At 36.4% G+C, this 19,063-nt stretch overlaps 3 protein-coding genes across 4 annotated transcripts; 2 read left to right on the plus strand and 1 right to left on the minus strand.

Annotated features, from left to right (window-relative positions):
- Positions 1 to 5,086: 5,086 nt before the first annotated feature.
- On the minus strand, positions 5,087 to 6,147 carry LOC139191253 (uncharacterized). Its single transcript, XM_070811830.1, has 2 exons — positions 5,929 to 6,147; positions 5,087 to 5,236 (listed from the first exon to the last, which is right to left on the minus strand). The coding sequence occupies exons 1-2, from the start codon at positions 6,145 to 6,147 to the stop codon at positions 5,087 to 5,089; spliced, it is 369 nt and encodes a 122-aa protein (XP_070667931.1).
- A 4,633-nt stretch (positions 6,148 to 10,780) lies between these two features.
- Positions 10,781 to 16,254, plus strand: LOC103431132 (amine oxidase [copper-containing] zeta, peroxisomal). The gene is made up of 12 exons (XM_008369278.4): positions 10,781 to 11,362; positions 12,390 to 12,499; positions 12,591 to 12,896; positions 13,046 to 13,158; positions 13,251 to 13,581; positions 13,661 to 13,876; positions 13,984 to 14,220; positions 14,570 to 14,755; positions 14,999 to 15,139; positions 15,274 to 15,542; positions 15,638 to 15,719; positions 15,827 to 16,254. Exons 1-12 carry the CDS (start codon positions 11,122 to 11,124, stop codon positions 15,959 to 15,961), a joined length of 2,367 nt encoding a protein of 788 aa, XP_008367500.2. The 5' UTR covers positions 10,781 to 11,121; the 3' UTR covers positions 15,962 to 16,254.
- Positions 16,255 to 17,042: 788 nt separating this feature from the next.
- On the plus strand, positions 17,043 to 19,048 carry LOC103431129 (DNA repair protein XRCC3 homolog). Of its 2 annotated transcripts, XM_070812563.1 has the most exons (3): positions 17,043 to 18,299; positions 18,376 to 18,481; positions 18,762 to 19,048. In XM_070812563.1, the coding sequence occupies exon 1, from the start codon at positions 17,203 to 17,205 to the stop codon at positions 18,091 to 18,093; it is 891 nt and encodes a 296-aa protein (XP_070668664.1). In that variant the 5' UTR covers positions 17,043 to 17,202; the 3' UTR covers positions 18,094 to 18,299; positions 18,376 to 18,481; positions 18,762 to 19,048. The 2 variants fall into 2 exon arrangements, with proteins under 2 accessions (XP_070668664.1, XP_008367498.4); XM_008369276.4 differs by having other exon boundaries at positions 17,055 to 18,481.
- Positions 19,049 to 19,063: the final 15 nt, after the last annotated feature.

A 19,063-nucleotide genomic window follows, 5' to 3' on the forward strand; every position in this document is an offset into this window, starting at 1 on the left:
TAATTGCCTGATAAGCGAAGTGCTCAAATTTGGAGTCATTTGGTTTGAAGAATACATGTCAAAACATGACATATGAAATGTTTTTAGTCGTGAGAAAAGAAAACTGACCATTTTAGACTTTTAGTTGAAGCAAAACACTGACAGGAGAAAATGGGGAATGACCCAGTTTTAGTCTTCATATTGTTTTGTCCATAATTCCACTACCTAATCCCTTTTCTCTTACATATATAAGAAAGATAAAGACTTCTTAATAAAATATTACATGCCTAATAAGTAATAACTAACGACTAATTAATAATATAAAAATGTTTTTTAATATTTAACGGCTCGTTTGGAAGCGTTTTGAAAGGGTATTTGGTGAAAATATTTTTTGAATCAATCCTTAGTCAAAACGGAAGTGAATCCTAGAAAACCACTTGAAATAATTCATGCAAGAAGCACATAAGAAGCACCAATATTATGTGCTTCTTTCAGGAAGCACTTCAAATGCTTTTATAATTCAAAAACATTTTCTCCAAAAATATTTTCAATCATTTTAAAATACTTCAAATGTGCGCTAGATCTTTTTTCTATCCATGGGTTGACTGTGTAATGCTCCCAAAGGATCAGGATCTTCTCCTGAGCAAATGGAGAGGATCCTCTTGACCAGGCCCATCGGGCCATTCAAATTTTATCCAACGGCTACAATTATTATAACTTTTAGAGGGGTTCCTGTTTGTAGCCGTTGGATAAAATTTGAACGGCCTGACGGGCCTGGTCAGGAGGATCATCTCCAATTGCTGAGGAGAGGATCTTGATCCGCACCCAAGCTAATGGGGTGAAGATGATTAGCTAGGTTACTGTAATTTTATTGATTTCCTTTTACAATTCAAATTCTCATTGCGTGAATATAGTTGTAGATCGTTGCGGTCATCGTTATAAGCTATTGGATCATCTTGAATGCACTCATTGTGAATTCATATTATATAAACAAACAAGATCTCTAGTGGTTCAAATAATAGAATTAAAAATAAGAAAAATGTGACGTGGAAAAGTAAATAATTGAGCTATATAAAACACACAAATTAGTATTTGCGTGACTTTAGTTTTAATGGTGAATCCACATGTCTTACGCTTAGATAAATGATTTTTACACCTCAATTTTTTGCTCTATACATTTCTTTTTATTTTTGGCAGCCGAACAATTAAAATAGAATTAAGGAACAAAAATTAAAAGAAGTGTGCAGAAAACGAAAATGAATGTTTGAAAATCGTTTATCTATTCTTTCTTGCCATTTAGGGTTATAACAATTTTTTCAAGGATATAATTTTTTTAATATAAATGATATTCTATACTAATCTACATTAAGGGGAAGAGAGAGAACTAGAAGTCCAAAAACAACGAGTTGAAGATGAAGACCCTAATCACTAGGGCAATGTCCCGCTTGAACATTATATTTAAATAAGTTAAAGGAGGAGGAGGACACCACCTAGACCAAGAACATACCTCCAAATTAATAAGTCGATATATTGAATGATTAATATTTGATAATGCGAAAGAACAAGGGTCATTACGAAGTAAACATTTGTTATTAAACAAGTAAACGGATCATTTTGACGTTTGACATTCTTCCTGATCACTTTCATTTTCACTTTCACGCATGCATACCAGGAGGAGGAGCACATCATGCCATCATGCCATCATGCCATCATGCCATCATGCCATCGTGATCAAGTGGATGTCTATCAGACACCAAACCAAGAACATACCTCCAAATTAATAAGTCGATATATTGAATGATTAATATTTGATAATGCGAAAGAACAAGGGTCATTACGAAGTAAACATTTGTTATTAAACAAGTAAACGGATCATTTTGACGTTTGACATTCTTCCTGATCACTTTCACTTTCACTTTCATGCATGCATACCACAAGAATATTTTTGTTCGCCACCTTCAAGTGATGATGATGTTTATCATCCTGTTTATCACCGTTAGATGAGTTTTAATTTCAAGATCTGTGTAACAACTCTCAAAATTTAAACTCATAATAACAATATAAATAAGGTGATAAGCAAAAATGACCCACATATAACTACCTTAACATTCTTTATCTTAATACTATTTGTCGTCAATTTGTAGAGTTCTCCTTCACCTAAGAGCAATAAAATTGTTCATTTTTTAAGTAGAAAAATTATTTTCACAGACCTATGAGTAATTATTATATTATATTTTATTCTATTCTTAGTTATATTTTATATTTGGTTTTTTTAGAGAATTTTGATACCTTTTTTTTGTGTTCGATTGTAGGATAAGAGGAATACACTTTTCCTCAAAAAAGTGACGAAACAAAGGAAATTGGGAGTGATTTCAATTGGAACTGATTCCTAAGGAAGTGAAGTTGATAGTGTTAAATTTTCGGCCCTTAATTCTTAACCGTTTGATCGTGACAATTAAATGAAGACAAATACAATATGTTGGCAGATATACATTTTGAGCTTGCATGGGCTATAAGTTATTGACGTTTTTGTGAAAATTTTCCTTCTACAACATTGATGAGGACTTCTTATTCTTTCCAGTGACATCTTTTTGGGCATTCTATATGCTGTCTTGGCCAGTCAACGGGATGAATCTTCACATAATTGAAGTTATAATCAGAATAGGAATGTAATTATAAGATAAATTATTTTGTTTTATTTTTCAGATTTATTATGAGACCTATTTTAGGGGGTGTATTCAATTGGGATTTTGAAGGATTTTAATTCTTTTAATGAATCCAGGGGTATTCAATTAAGATTTTAAGTGATTCTCTGAAATTCAATGTGTAGCAATCAAGATTTTAAGATAGTTTATTAAAATTTTTAGAAATCCGGGTGTATTCAATTAGAATTTTGAAGAAGTTTAGAACATTCCAGGTGTATTCAATTAGAATTAGAATTTAAAGAATTTAAAAAGGTTGAGGAATTAAAGGGAATTTGAGAGATTTTGTAGTGTATTTTAAGCATCCACAAATCTCCCCTCTCACCGGGAGATTTTGAGGGAATTGAATCAAAATTTTACATGGAATCTCTACAAATCAGTTAAACTCCATAAAAATTCATGAATTTATAAATCCATTAAAATATCTTAAATTCCCAATTGAATACACCCCCTTAGATAAGATACTGATTTCCTAAGTTTTTATATGTAGAAGAGTCTTGCTTTGGGGTTGAGGATGTGTTTTGGACCTTTAGAATACTCCCCATCCCCCTAGTATAAAAATATCGATATACTAAAAAAAATTATGATTATGTTTAAATAATTCTCTTTTTGCCTTAACATCAATATGTATTTTATTTTCAATTTACTTATAATGTTAAATTGGTTAATGCTCCTCATGGTTGGAAATTGTAAGTTCACTTAAGACAAATATCATGCTCTTAGGAATTGCATGATTTTTAAAAGGGTTCTCTCTATAGACTTTTTCCTATTTTTGACATTTATATTAGATAAATAAATCAAAAGAGAATAAAAGACGAAATTAACACGAATGTGTAAATATAAAAATAACAATAATCTGTAGAAGTCATTTTATTTTTATACTGAATGATGCTATTCCTTCTAAAAAACATGACCAATTGGAACTTCAAATCTTCCATGCCAATACTATTTTATTTGTAAAGAATACAGTGAGCGCAAGTTGAAATGAATTATTTCGTTGTTTGTAGGGCAATGATCAACTAAAAAACAAGCATTATTGGCCATGAAAACAAAAATACTGATTAGGAAAATAAGGATGAGTCCCATCCCTCCAGAGTGGGTCTTGGGCCCTCACCTCAACTTCAAACCCGATCATCAACTCATGAATGATGACCTTCTTCACACTTTGTACGTGCCATGATAGTGATACAGGAAATACTTAGGTCATCTTCAATCGAAGGGTTTAGAGGACCAGAGGATCAGAGGGTTGAAAATAGTCTGAAAATTGTCTCCAACCAAGGGCTAGGCCAAAGGACTTGTGAGCCATACTGGACAAAAAAGGGTCATAGGGCCAGCCGGTAGGCCCAAAGGAGCTAGCCAACCAGCCTGGGGCCGGGCTGGAATTTGAAAACCAACGATAACTAGCTAATGTCAGCTAACCGTTATTTTTGAATATTTTTTTTTTTACAATTTTTTTCTTTCAAAATTTGTTTTAAAAGTTGTAAAAAAATTTCTTCTTTTTTTTCCCTATAACTTCCTAAACCATTAAACATTACATAACATTAAGTAAAATGAAACAATATTAAACAACATTAAACAACATTAAACATTACATAACATTAAGTAAAATGAAACAATATTAAACAACATTAAACAACATTAAACAACATAAAAATAAAATATTTAACAACATGAAACTTAAACAACATTTTAAAAAACATTTAACAATATAAAACTTAAACGCCTACTCCATGCTTTTTTTGGGCCTAAAGATGTGTAACAAGATCCTGTAGTAGGTACTTGTTTGTGGCATGGGAACGTATCATTCTATAACACCTCATATACTCATTTAAAGAGATACTACCAGTTCTTGGATTGAAAGGTAAATTAGGCCCATCATATATTTTTGCATGAGCTCTTCTTGACCTATTTGGATCGTCTTGGTCGTCATCGGACTCTCTATCAATATACCCATCTCGCTCATTCTCCACAATCATGTTGTGTAATATCATGATGGAGTCCAAATTTTCTCGACTCCACCCTCTTGCTGGTTTGCTGATGATCTTTCACCATGCTTGTAGAATACCTAAAACTCTCTCAACATCTTTTCGGTATGCCTCTTGGTGTAAGGTAAACAACTTTTCGGCGTCATTCGCAAGGTTTGGAATTACTTAGACAAGTGTCGCCTACTTTGGGTAGATGCCATCTGCCAAGTAATATTTCATATTGTACTGACGACCGTTGATGTAGTAGTTAAGTTGAGGTGCTTTACCTTCCGTCAGGTTATTGAAAAGTGGTGAACGCCTAAGAACTGTAATGTCATTTTGGGATCCAGGGACTCCAAAGAAAGCATGCCAGATCCATGTGTCATACGAGGCAACCGCCTCTAACAAACCAGCTGGCTTTTTTGACCTTCCACTGAAGCCTCATTGCCATCCTGTGGGATAGTTTTTCCAATCCCAATGCATGCAGTCTAATGACTCTATCATGCCCGGAAACCCACGGTCTTCAACTTTGTGAAGAAACCAATCCAGATCTTCTTGGTTTGGCTTACGGAGGTACTCGTCTTTGTAAAGCTGAACAATTGTGTCACAGAATTCAGCAAGAGTATCAAGGCATGTAGACTCAGACATGCCATGAGTTTTGTTTGTACCATACTTGACCAATCCCGAAACTATTGAGCACCGGTCAACGTTATACCGTCAAGGACCCAGAAGAGTTTCCCTCTAACCAGGAGGCCAATCACAGCGCGACACGTGTCAACATAAGAGGCTAATCACAACACGACACGTGTCGACGTCAGAAGCCAATCACAACAAGACATGTGTCAATGTCAGAATGAAACTAAAAACTCTCTTATATAAATAGAGATCATTCTCTCACAATATTTCCTAATGTCATTTGTACTAAATCATTCACTAGTACTCACTAAAGGAGAGCTTGAACCTATGTACTTGTGGAAACCCTTCACAATTAATGACCGTGGACGTAGCCAATCTAGGTGAACCACGTACATCTTGTGTTTGCTTCCCTGTCTCTATCCATTTACATACTTATCCACACTAGTGACCAGAGCAATCTAGCGAAGGTCACAAACTTAACATTTTCTGTTGTACCTCCTTGTTGATTTTGTGCATCAACAAGTTTCATCCATCGAATGAGTTAGGGAGCCATAGGCCATCATTCGGAGTGTAATAGTAACCTTCTAATGAGGTGAGAAACCAGGATGGCCTGCTCTGTCTCGCTTCTGTCGAAAGTATGGATTGACCTGCTGGACATCACGAAGTAAACGCTCGAAGACATAACATCTCATCCAGAAACGACGTCTGAAATCCTCTTCTGTGTACACCGAGTTGAGGTTGAAGTAGTTGTTCATCATATTGGCATGCGTCATCGCTATGTTTCGTGATTTGTAAAAGCGACCATCAACAGAGCCACCCCATTGAGGTTGTTCCTCAGTTAGCTGACACACCATGGCCGCAGCCATGGCTGTCACATATTGTTTGTTGTACCATGCTTCATCTTCTTCATCAGACTCCTCATATTCTCATCTCATCTGCGCCTATTTTTCTTCCAATTTGGAATTGGATAAGGACCCCTAGTTGGAATCTGAAGAAGATCCAAAGTTGGAATTCATTGTAAACTTGAATTGAAAGAGATTGAATTGAAATAGATTGAATTCAAATGTGTGTAAATTATAGCCTAATATCCACCTTATTTGTAGCCCAAAAAAATTCAAATCCAACGGCTAGCTTAGGTCACTTAGTCGTTGGATTTGAATTTAAATTGCAGTTTTTAAATAATAAATTATGTTTGGCCCTATGACCCTTTGACCTTTGGTTGGAGATGGTTTTTTGTGACAGAGCTAAAACCAGCTCTATGACCATTTGGCCCTCAGTTGTAGATGGTAAGAAATATGACCATGTATTGTTCATTAAAATATTAATTTATTTGAGGGCCAGAGAGCTAAAACGGGCCCTCTGGCCAGCCTTCGGTTGGAGATGGCCTTAATAACCGAAACGGTTAAATATAGCTATGTCCAGAATTATAGTATTGTAATAAATTATTTTTAAATAAATAGTGATAAGCTATATTCATATACCATCTCTAATAAAATGGATATAGCTTCCTCAATAATTTATTATTTTTAAGTTTATATTTTAAATTTATTGGTTAGTTTAATTAAATTACAGTTGGTTGTTTTCAAATCTAGCCGTCATTGTTCTAAAAATTCATGTCTAGCTTAGGTGGCTGGTCCTCGCCCCTGATTAATGCCTAGGTGTTTGAAAATTAAGAAAGGGCGCATTGACCTACTTAGGCGTCTGCCTTGCTCGCTTAGGCACCCGTCTAGGGTGTGACTCGTACTTAGGCAGAAAATTGATTACTTTCATTTTGCATTTTATTTTGTTAAATAAAATGTAAAAGACTTGTTGAATACTTAGAAGAATAATCATTATATACTTGTTCCCCATGTTTTTATTATATAACTCTATACAATTATGTATGTTTTAAGTATAAATAGACACTTATTTAAACAATATATTAATAAATTCACTTAAATCCGCTTAGTCCGCCTAAGCGATATGCTCTAGCCTACCGCTTGACTAGCGCCTAGCATCCTTTATAACCTGGCTATCTATTGAATTCGAATTAATTATTCCAACTGAGGAGCTTGGCTGCAAAAAAGAGCTGTGAGGGGGCTACATTTGACTAGTCGCCCTGATACCCCTTTGGCCAAATAATGGTCTGATGAACTCTGTAAAAATATAGCTCAGCCATCATGAGTTGGAGATGATTTTTTAGACCAATCCGACCTTCTTGCTTTTATATCTTTAGCCTTCTCCATTACAATGTACTTTATACAAAACAAGAAACTGGACGCATGTCCCTCACCATTCATTCATTCATACGTATATATCCAAGGTCGCTACACTACCTCAGCAAAATTAAGTGGTATATTTTTCATTTGATTACGTATTTGGTTTGATTTTCTTAAATAGTTGTATTTCATTTGGTTTTATTAAGTTTGTACACTCATTATCTCATATTCTTTCGTCGGCGAGAGAGAAATCAAACTAATAACTTCGGATGCAAAACTAATAGCTCGTTTGAATGTGTTTTTAAAATAATTGAAAATGCTTTTGGCGAAAATGTTTTTTTTTTTTTTTTTGACAAAGTGGTGAAAATATTTTTAGAACTAATCTTTAGTAAAAATGCAAGTAAATTCTGAAAAAAAATACTTAAATGCTTCATGGAAGAAGAACATAACTGGTGCTTCTTGCAGAAAGCACTTCAAGTGCTTTTAGAACCCAAAAATATATTTTTTTTAAAAGCATTTTCAGTTATTTTAAAAGCACATCCAAACGAATACTAAATGATCATAACAACTTTAAACTACAAACTCATTCACCTCTACTCTCAAAAGCATGTATCAATTTCCTTGAAAAAAAAAGTTGCATAATAATTTTGACTTGTGTGAGTCCATTTTCAAATTGGAAATAAAATAAAATCTATGGTTACCTTATCTTTCTCTCTTGTTTTATTTTCCCCGAAAGAAAAGGCTAGAAGATCAGTTTAAGATTATCTTGTTAAGATCCTTCATATTCAAAGCAAAAAAAATAAATAGAAAAGATAAAGTCAAAGTTCCCAGAAGGATAAAGGATTAGGATTAGGAGGCATATTGCAAGGTACGTACAAGTGTACAACACATGAAGCATGTGCGCCCGATAAGTCACGAGTTTAGGTTTGCCACTCCCGTGACAAACATTATTATGTTTATGTAATAACACAATTTAAGATCCATATAATCAAAATTTTGAGAAGGATTCTCTACCGTTCGAATTATTCATTCTCTTTCTATTTAACCGGTCACGATTAAATTACTTTACGATATCATCAATATTAAAGGGATGGGGAATGAGCTAAGCCTCACAATAGACTAACAATAATATAGTTCAAATTCGTTTTTGGCGAGAATCAAATATAATACCTCTCACTTACAAGAAAAAATGAATAATACTAGACCGTAGTACTAAGTAGCTGATATTTTCTGAGTTCGAGAATATCAAAAACAATTAACACATATAAACTTTACCATCATTAGGTGAGAAACTTAGTTGCATCATTGGCCTGCGTGACGTGAGAGTTAAAAGAACCAACAAGATCGTCTTCAGATCATTTTGGTGAGGATTTTGGGAATCTGTAAATCATATTTGTTCATCGTACATCGTGCGGTCAGTTTTTGTCAGGTACTGTTTGTATTTAATTTTAGAGTAATGCTAGGAAGATTAAATTTTCAAATCAAATGATGTGTAACAAGTAAGAAATCGGCACGTTAATCGATACTTGATTAATAATTCAATAATCAATAACCACATTATTTGGTGTACACAATTTTGGTCTTCCTAGCATTACCTCTAATTTTAAATAAAAATATTTAAATGATTTCTAACCGCACAATGTATAATAAACATATATGATTCACGGATTTCCGGAATAATCACAAAGAGAAATCCGAATTCATAAAAGAATAAACCATAAGCTCTCAATGAAAAGATTCTAGTTAATTACTTGTCGTGTCATAAACTAAAAGATTTTTCAATGTCTCTATGATTCGATAAATTATTACATGTTGTTTTACGAATCCATGGGTGTTTTTCGAATCTATGGTACGAAGATTTAGAATAGTATTATTAAATTTTAATAAAATAAGTAGATTTGTTTACTAACAATTGGGTGGTAAGTCACAATGACATATGTGCCAATAACAACACTCCAAATTTTGCGTTCTTATTTTTGGCATTAGAGAAATTTGCAAAAGGTAGGGGGTCGGAAAGGAGATATTCCAAAAGGAGGAGTGCTTATACGAAAAGATGCTAATCTTTTATTGCCTTATCATGGTAAATATCAAAATATATTTGTTGGCCTTAATTGAATGTCCAATTGTCAAATAACAGCAGATCGTCCTATCACGGCACCACTCACTTATCTCATTGGTCCCTCTGATAAGTCCTCAGCTAACAACCCCATCTCCTCTCCCTTTTTATATAAAGAAAAAAAACAAGCTCAAAACTCCAAATCTCTCACTATAACCCACTATTGACGTTTACTCTTATCCATAAAAATGAGAGTATGAAAAATAACGACCGTACAAATTTTGATGATCGGAACCGTTCAGTTTCTCAATTTTTGTTGGAAGATCACTATTTGTAAAAAGATATTTTAATAAAAGATTATTTAGTCGTTCAGATGTATAAGATAAACCGACTATGTAGGTACCAAGTAATTGATGTGAACTGTTTGTTTATTTGATTCATTTGAATGATTAAATGATCTTCAATGCGAATGATTTTTTTGTAAGATTGATCTTCAGATATTGATTAATAAATTGATGGGATCAAATTGTTGATTTTATTCGACCAAGATGCATTCTCTACAAACGTACTTTTATGCTATATTCATATTTACATTTTTCATAATATCGTAGTGGATATGGTGGGTATTACCCTAGAATACCATCGTGGTAATAATCCAAACCAATCAAATTAGATCATATCCCTTAAAGTTGTGACATATTAATGTGCAATTGACCTAAAATATCGTCAAATTTACATCTTGTCGCATGGATTATTCTCGACAAGTAGGGTATCTAACTCCTGATAAATATATTTCACTCTCGACAAGTGGAGACAACTACCATTAGTTGAAACCAATGTTTACATTTTTTTCGATATAAATGAGAGAAATATATGGTCGATATCGGAGAAACTCTTAAGTTTATGCTAAAATTGATATATATTGTTGATATTTCTGATATAATTGTTAAATATCGAGAAACTCTTCTATTTTGTCAAAACTAATGTTTGACGATCCCTAAAGTTTCATTTTAAATTTCCAACATTTCCATCGAAAACAACCGATATCGATATTTGATATATTTATTAATATTTTCATAAATATACATATATATATATATATATATATTTCTACCGATACTGATATTTTAAACGCTGAAATCGAATCAATGGCATTAAATTTCATAAAAAGAAAAAAGAAATAAAAAAAACAAAGGAAGGCACGTGGCCTCCTATATATAGGACCCTTCCTCTTCCTCCCTCACTTCCTTCATGAGCTGGCTCTCTCCGTTTCTTCTCTTCCGCCTCGGATCACTCCCTCAGTCCCCCCTGTATCGCTCGCTCCCCCTCTCAGGGATTCAGTCAAACACCCGCCCCATGTCGAATCCCAAGATTTCAGCAACCGTTAAGAAAATATATTTTTGAATTCTCAGCAACCGTTCGATCATTTTTCTCGAACTTTCTCGTCGTTTCTCGCGGTGGTTTGTTGCGGGGAGGAGAGAGAGAAAGAGGGAGAGTGGCGGCGCGCATTTCAGCACTTGCTGTATGTCAGTAGACTGTATAGAGACCTACTTAGGTGGAATTGGTGAGCTCGCGAACCCCTTGCAATGGCCTCAGCTTCGAAAAAAACGACGCCTTCCTGTTGCTTCCGCCCCGATTCGGCGGCTCTCGTTCCGCGCGAGGCGGCGCCGGCGGCGCAGACTTCTTCCAACGCCGTTGTATCGGCCTCCGCCGTGCAAGATTGGACTGGCGTCACCGGCGCCGAGGATCGGCGCGATGATCAGCGCCCCAAGAAGATCGCAATGGCGGCCTTGATTCCTGAACCTTCTGCCAATGCCTCCACTACAGGTCTATTAACATTTCTTAATTTTATTTAATTTTTTGTAAAATATTGATATATATAATATATATACGTACGTATTTTTGTAAATAATGATTCTTTGAATACTGTATTGCCGATGAGATTTGAAAAAAAATTGAAATTTCTTGAATTCTTGATTTGTGTTTGCATAAAATGCAGGTTTCTGCTTGGTTCTCTTGTATTTTTGTTTAATTTTCGATACGTCCTTTTCGTTTCTAAATTTGGTGGGACTCGTCCTTGTGTCACTCTTGTGATTAGTTTGTCTTTGTGTGCTGCTTGGAACTAAGAATTCTGGAGGTAGAACCAAAACAGAAAGAGTAGAAGTTAAACAAAAAGACGGGGAGAGAAAGCCGAATAAAAGATGGATTATGACACCCGAATCTAATTCGGAGAACAAGCTAGTTTGTTTCTTTAACTTTTTCTTGAGTAGGTCGATGTTAAGCGAATTTGATCATAAGGCAATGTTTTAGAATAAGTAAATATATAATTAGGAACTTGTTTAAAGATTGTCAGTTTTTTCGATAGCGGGATATTTCTTGATATAAGTTGCAGAACATAATCGTTAGGAAAACGAAGGAAATAATTCAGTCCATAAAAGTACCTGGAGTGGAGATGGTAGGACATTTTTTTATTTTCACAAGCTCCTCTTCGATTTTCTCTGAGCACAGCATTACTTTCATTTTCTCAAATGAATTTTTGTTATACAATTAAAATTAGGGAACTTTAACGAAAAGCTCCCGGTACTGTTTACTTTAACGAAAAACCACATTTTTACACTAAAAAGTCAATCCTGGTACTATTCACTTTACCCTTTATTTTGTTATTATCGTTAAAACTCAAAGTTTTCAAGCCATTTTCATTAATTTTCCTTTAAAATTAAGAATAACTTCGTTGAATTTCGAGTGCGAAGCTGAAAACTTTCACATCGTATTGCAATGTTCATGGTTTGTTTTCAGTGATTTTTGACGCTGAAAGTTTCTGTTTCACTTGGTTGGTTCAACTAATATCATGTAGGCATCTCAATCATGCTTAGGCCTCAAACAAGGCATCCATTGGACCCTTTATCTGCTGCTGAAATCTCTGTGGCAGTGGCAACTGTCAGGGCAGCTGGAGCGACACCCGAGGTTTGTTAATTTCACTGTTAATTTTTTCTATAACAAATAGAATTCTTATTTGGTTGAGATGGTTGGCTAAATAACACTATTTTCATTCCAGGTTAGAGATAGTATGCGTTTTGTTGAAGTGGTTCTACTGGAACCAGATAAGCACGTTGTTGCACTAGCGGATGCATACTTTTTTCCACCTTTCCAACCATCATTACTTCCCAGAACCAAAGGTGGACCTATAATCCCAACCAAGCTTCCCCCTCGGCGAGCTCGACTTGTTGTTTACAACAAGAAGTCAAATGAGACGAGCACATGGATTGTTGAGCTGTCCGAAGTACATGCAGCTACTCGAGGTGGACATCACAGAGGAAAAGTAATATCATCGGAAGTTGTTCCAGATGTTCAGCCTCCCATGGTACTTTTCTTTTGCGCGTTTATTTTTGACATTTGAACTTGTTTGTACCCTTGTATGACCTGTTGTTGCGATATATGCTAAGCTTCAGTTGTTGCATAGCTGTATGATGTTTCTGTAAATTCTTAACTTTTTATTTTCCGGAACTTCAGGATGCTGTGGAATATGCAGAATGTGAAGCAGTTGTGAAAGACTTTCCTCCATTTAGAGAAGCTATGAAGAAGAGAGGTATTGAAGACATGGACCTCGTGATGGTTGATGCCTGGTATGTAATTTACATTTAGTGCTCCTGTACATGTGGAATGTCAGCAGGTTAATCAATGACCGTCGACATAAGTTTTGGTGTTAACGCTGCAGGTGTGTTGGCTATCATAGTGAGGCTGATGCTCCTAGCCAAAGACTTGCTAAACCATTGATATTCTGTAGAACTGAGAGTGACTGCCCAATGGAAAATGGTTACGCACGCCCAGTTGAGGGCATCTATATTCTTGTTGATATGCAAAACATGGTGGTGATAAAGTTTGAAGACCGTAAGCTTGTTCCCCTACCTCCAGCTGATCCATTGAGGAACTATACTCCTGGAGAAACAAGAGGTGGTGTTGATCGAAGTGATGTGAAGCCTTTACAAATTATTCAGCCTGAAGGTCCAAGCTTTCGTGTTAATGGGTACTTTGTGGAGTGGCAGAAGGTATATTTTAAATTGATTTCGTAATTTGTATTTTTTCTTTAACTAAATTCTGATTGTAAACTAACATTCTGTTTGGCAGTGGAATTTTCGTATTGGATTCACTCCCAGGGAGGGACTGGTTATATATTCTGTGGCATATGTTGACGGCAATAGAGGTCGAAGGCCTGTAGCCCATAGGTTGAGTTTTGTGGAAATGGTGGTGCCATATGGAGATCCTAATGATCCACATTATAGAAAAAATGCTTTTGATGCCGGGGAAGATGGCCTTGGTAAAAATGCACATTCCCTAAAGAAGGTTTGAGGACAAATTATTGGCTCAGTTTTGGTATATGTTTTCTTAATAACTTGCATATCTCTTATTTATTTTATCCGTATTGGGCTGAAATTAAACTACCATGGCAGGGGTGTGATTGTTTGGGCTTAATCAAATACTTTGATGCACACTTTACAAATTTCACTGGAGGTGTTGAAACTATCGAAAATTGTGTATGTTTGCACGAAGAAGATCATGGAATTCTGTGGAAGCATCAGGACTGGAGAACAGGCTTAGCAGAAGTGCGCAGGTCAAGAAGGCTAACAGTGTCATTTATATGTACTGTGGCTAATTATGAGTACGGGTTCTTCTGGCACTTTTATCAGGCAAGTTTTACGTAACTTTCTCGCTTTTTTAAGATCAAGTGTAGTGCATGTTCTTTTCCGTTTAATGTTCTTTTCAGTTTAATGTTAACTTGCCCCGTATCCCTTTTGAACTGGAAGACTGAAGAAAAGTTAGGTTGGATAATTAGTTTCAATTCCCCTTATAATTATTTTATGGTTCTTTGTCATAGATACAACAATATGGCTTAGGATACTTAGAGAATTTGAATTATCTGCCAGCTGTATAATCAATAGTTCCAGTTCCGTCCCGAGGGTTTTCGTGTAGTTTTCACTTGCTTGTCTTTCACGAGCTACCTGTCTAATGGCGAAGTCAATGTTGTGCTGTTTGCAGGATGGAAAAATTGAAGCTGAAGTTAAACTTACAGGAGTTCTCAGCTTGGGGGCACTACAACCTGGAGAAGTTAGAAAATATGGAACTGTGATTGCACCTGGGCTATATGCACCAGTCCATCAACACTTTTTTGTTGCTCGTATGGATATGGCTGTTGATTGCAAGCCTGGGGAAACTTTCAATCAGGTATGCTGCCAAAAGTCTTAAAACTGTGATCATAAGAGTAGCCCATGGATGTTTGAGGACCACACCTACATCCACAAAATCACTAGTTAGAAAATAAAAGTGAATTTGTGTTTTTGTTTTTTTTTTCCCCCAAAAGAATTTGTGTTTTAGTTTAAAACGTCGTATGTTGCCCCGGTAATACCAGGGGATCCTTTACTCCCCCCACCCTCAAAATCATGTTTCTTCCCTAACTACGTATTGTAGGTTGTGGAGATGGATGTTAAGGTTGAGAAACCTGGAGAGAATAATGTCCACAGCAATGCATTTTATGCTGAGGAGACACTTCTCAGGACTGAATCAGAGGCAATGCGTGACTGTAATCCTTTGACGGCTCGCCATTGGATTGTAAGGCATCGTTACCATGATTTTGCAACTGGTCCTGCTTAATGATTTCCTTCCGTTGTTTACGATTAGAGTATGTGGTGCGATTCTTGTGTCTAATCATGCTCATGCTGATTTGAAATTTGTTTATGGTCCAGGTACGGAACACACGAACTGTTAATAGGACTGGACAGTTAACAGGCTACAAGCTTGTACCGGGTTCAAACTGTTTGCCATTAGCTGGTCCCGAGGCCAAGTTTTTGCGAAGAGCAGCTTTCCTGAAGCATAATCTATGGGTTACACAATATTCTCGTGATGAAATGTTTCCCGGAGGAGAGTTTCCAAATCAAAATCCACGTGCTGGTGAAGGATTGGCCACTTGGGTTAAGAAAAATCGATCTCTGGAAGAAACTGACATTGTTCTTTGGTTGGTTTCCGTCTTAGCTTCTCCATGTCCACGATCATATCTTTTGCCTTAGTAAGTTGGCAGATGTTAATAACCAGCCGTGATGATGATTGCAGGTATGTATTCGGAATCACACACGTACCACGGTTGGAAGACTGGCCTGTCATGCCGGTGGAGCGCATCGGATTTATGCTCATGGTACTCACGCGATAAATCTTGTTTACGCACCTTTTACGCTCGACGGTTTGTCGTTTTATTGTCTTGCATTGTGATCCCGCAGTTGTGGTTGATTTTTGTGGTTGCAGCCTCACGGATTCTTCAACGCCTCTCCGGCAGTGGATGTTCCACCAAGTGCATGTGAGTTGGAAGCCAAGGAAAATGATGTCAAAGACAGCGGAGTAGCCAAGCCCATTCAGAACGGGTTGCTAGCAAAGCTCTGAAAAAACATGTTTTCTTGTTTGCATTATCTTTTAGTATGATCGAGCTACACGCAAGGATTACTAAATCTTATCTTTCACAAATGAAACTGTGTTCTTTTGTTTTGGTGTGAATTACGGGTGCCCGTTGGTTTGGAAATTCCAATCCGGACCGAAAATTTCTGTTCCGGGTATGAATATTTCGATTTCCAAAATTTCCGAAAAATTTGGATTGTAATAGGAACGTGCTTATCTGATTCAAAATTTCTCAAAACTAAATACTACAAAATAAAATTATGCATAATCTTATTTTATCATGTTTATTGGGATATTGTTAGATAAGGACAAAATAAAGGATGAAGTGAATAGTATTGATTTTTTTAGTGTAAAAATGTGGGTTTTCGTTAAAATGAATAGTATCAAGAGTTTTTTGTTAAAGTTTTCTTATTTTTAGTATGATCGAGCTACACGGGTTTTAAGTTTTCTGTTCCGAGTCTGAATATTTCGATGCCCAAAATTTCTGAAAAATTTGGATTGTAATAGGAATGTGCTTATCCGATCCGAAATTTCTCAAAACTAAATACTACAAAATAAAATTATGCATAATCTTATTTTATCATGTTTATTGTGATATCGTTAGATATGTTTTTAATTTGTATTTTGTAGACTAATCATTCCGATAATCCAAAATTCTAAAATATTTTTGGATTGGCATTGAAATACTTGTTTCTGATTCGACCCGACTGAAAATCACCCCTAGGTGTGACTAGGATTTTGATTTCTCTTCCTGAATGAAACTGCATTCCATTAGTATTTTTGGTTCAGGACTTAAATCCGTAAATTATCTTTTAACATAAGTTGAGTGAACTTTTAGTTTTCATGTAATTAAATCCTTCATTTACTGTTGAGTAGAAACTTATTTTTGGATGTTGAGTTTTAATTCTAGCGATATCATAACCTACATGAAAATTTTAAATTTAAACTTTTGTACGACAGAAGAGAATAATGTTATATCAAATAGAACTTTAAACATATAATTTGTGATATATATTTGTATTATAAAAAAATATAAATTAGTAATATCACGTAGCTTTTCAAAAAATTTAGTCCAATTTTCTCCAATTTTAGAATTAAAATGTGCTCATTCCAAGTTTAGAAAAAGCTCTAACATATGTCTGATTTCATTCCCACCTTTCAATTTCCCGCCCTTTTCCACATTTAAGCTGCCACGGACGAACAAGGCAAATTGATGAATCGAAAAACCAATGACCCCAGAAAATCTCCTAACCCGTCCTCTCATCGCCGATAAATTAACGCTGGGTTGCCCACTCCTCGACCGCTGCCTCGGCGGCGGGGTCCCCTGCTGTTCAATAACGGAGCTCGTCGCCGAGAGCAGTTGCGGCAAGACTCAATTTTGCCTCCAACTCGCCCTCTCCGCTCAGCTCCCGCCATCCCACGGCGGCCTCTCCGCCTCCTCGCTTTACCTACACACCGAATTCCCTTTCCCGTTTCGCCGCCTCCACCAACTCTCCCAAGCATTTCAATCCTCACACGCTAACCTCGTAGCCATTAACCCCTGTGAAGATGTGTATGTTCATGCTGTGCACGACGCACATCAGATGCTTGATATAATGCCCAAGATAGAGTCTTTTATTGAGAGCGAGAAAACCCGGTTGCCTGTCAGGCTAATTGTGATTGATTCCATCGCGGCGCTGTTCCGGACTGAATTTAACAACACCCCTTTGGATCTTAAGCGGAGGTCGTCGCTGTTTTTCAAGATTGCCGGGAAGTTAAAGTCGTTGGCCAACAGGTTCCGATTAGCGGTGGTGGTGACGAACCAGGTGGTTGATTTTATGGGGGCAAGTGATGGGGTGAATGGGGTCAAAGTGGGCAACTTTGGCTCATTGGACTCGTCGGGAAGACGGGTTTGCCCTGCTCTGGGACTCGCTTGGGCGAATTGCGTGAATTCAAGGTTGTTCTTGTCGAGAAATGAGGTGGTTGTTGGCGAAGGGAATAGCAATGAGCTGGAGGATGGTTTTTGTAGGCAAACAAAGAGGCGACTTGATATTCTTTTTGCGCCTCATTTGCCCCAAGCATCGTGTGAATTTGTCATCACACGACAAGGAGTGTTTGGAGTTGAGTCAGTTGGCATATAGAACTGATTGAAGTGGCCCTGTGCTTGCTTATATTATTTTTAGTGTTTGATTTTGTATGTAGGCTTCCGCTAACAAAAGTGAAGACCGGATTACTACACCATTGGTTTTGGATTCACTTGTCATGAGATCAAATGATTCTGAGGCCAAGTTTTTGCGAAAGGAGGATTTCTTGAAACACGATCATTGGGTTACACTATACACACATGGTAAGATGTTTCCCCTTATTGGATTCACTCGCAGGGAGGGACTGGATATATATTATGTGGCATATGTTGATGGCAGTAAAGGGCGAAGGCCTGTAGGCTGTAGCGGTGGAAATGGTGGGTGCCATATGGAGATCCAAATGATTCACATCGCAGAAAAAATGATGCGGGGGAAGATGGCCTTGGTAATAATGCACCTATTGGATAAATAATTTAGATTCTCCCGTCATGAATATTTTATGATTCTCTGTCATTTGTACAACAGTATGGCTTTAGGATACTTTGAGGATTTGAATTATCTGCTAACTGTATGATGTGAACATTTTCTGCTCATTAAGCATCAGTTCCAGCTCCGTTTGAGAGTTTCCATGTAGTATTCACTTGCTTATCTTTCATGACCTACTTGTCTGTTTTATCACTCTTGTAATTAGCCTACTGGTGAAGCTAATGTTATGCTGTTTGCAGGACGGAAAGTTTGAAGCTGAAGTTAAACTAATACTTGGCTTGGGTTCACTGCAACTTGGAGAAGTTAAAAATATGTTGCTGTGATTGCACTTGGGCTGTGCGCACCAGTTCATTAACAATTTTTTTGTTGCTTGTATGAATATGGCTGTTGATTGCACTAGCTAATGTCTTACCATCAAGCGTTGTGCTTTTGGATTGATTGCTTTTGTTTTCTTGCTTTTGGACTGTAAGACATTGTTACCATTATTTTGCAGCTGGTCCTGCTTAATGATTTCCTTCTGTGTTTAGATATGTGGTGCGGT

The sequence above is a fragment of the Malus domestica genome, chromosome 14, assembly GCF_042453785.1.
Source record: "Malus domestica chromosome 14, GDT2T_hap1".
NCBI lineage: Eukaryota > Viridiplantae > Streptophyta > Magnoliopsida > Rosales > Rosaceae > Malus > Malus domestica.

Excerpts from the sequence above, each read along its gene's own strand:
- LOC103431132 (XM_008369278.4), top strand. The coding sequence starts at position 11,122 with ATGGCCTCAGCTTCGAAAAAAACGACGCCTTCCTGTTGCTTCCGCCCC. Across the intron at positions 14,221-14,569 it reads TCTTCTGGCACTTTTATCAG|GATGGAAAAATTGAAGCTGA; the intron begins GCAAGTTTTACG and ends TGCTGTTTGCAG. Across the intron at positions 15,543-15,637 it reads GAAACTGACATTGTTCTTTG|GTATGTATTCGGAATCACAC; the intron begins GTTGGTTTCCGT and ends TGATGATTGCAG.
- LOC139191253 (XM_070811830.1), bottom strand. The coding sequence starts at position 6,147 with ATGGCTGCGGCCATGGTGTGTCAGCTAACTGAGGAACAACCTCAATGG. Across the intron at positions 5,237-5,928 it reads TACTTCGTGATGTCCAGCAG|CTTTACAAAGACGAGTACCT; the intron begins GTCAATCCATAC and ends ACAATTGTTCAG.
- LOC103431129 (XM_070812563.1), top strand. The coding sequence starts at position 17,203 with ATGACCCCAGAAAATCTCCTAACCCGTCCTCTCATCGCCGATAAATTA.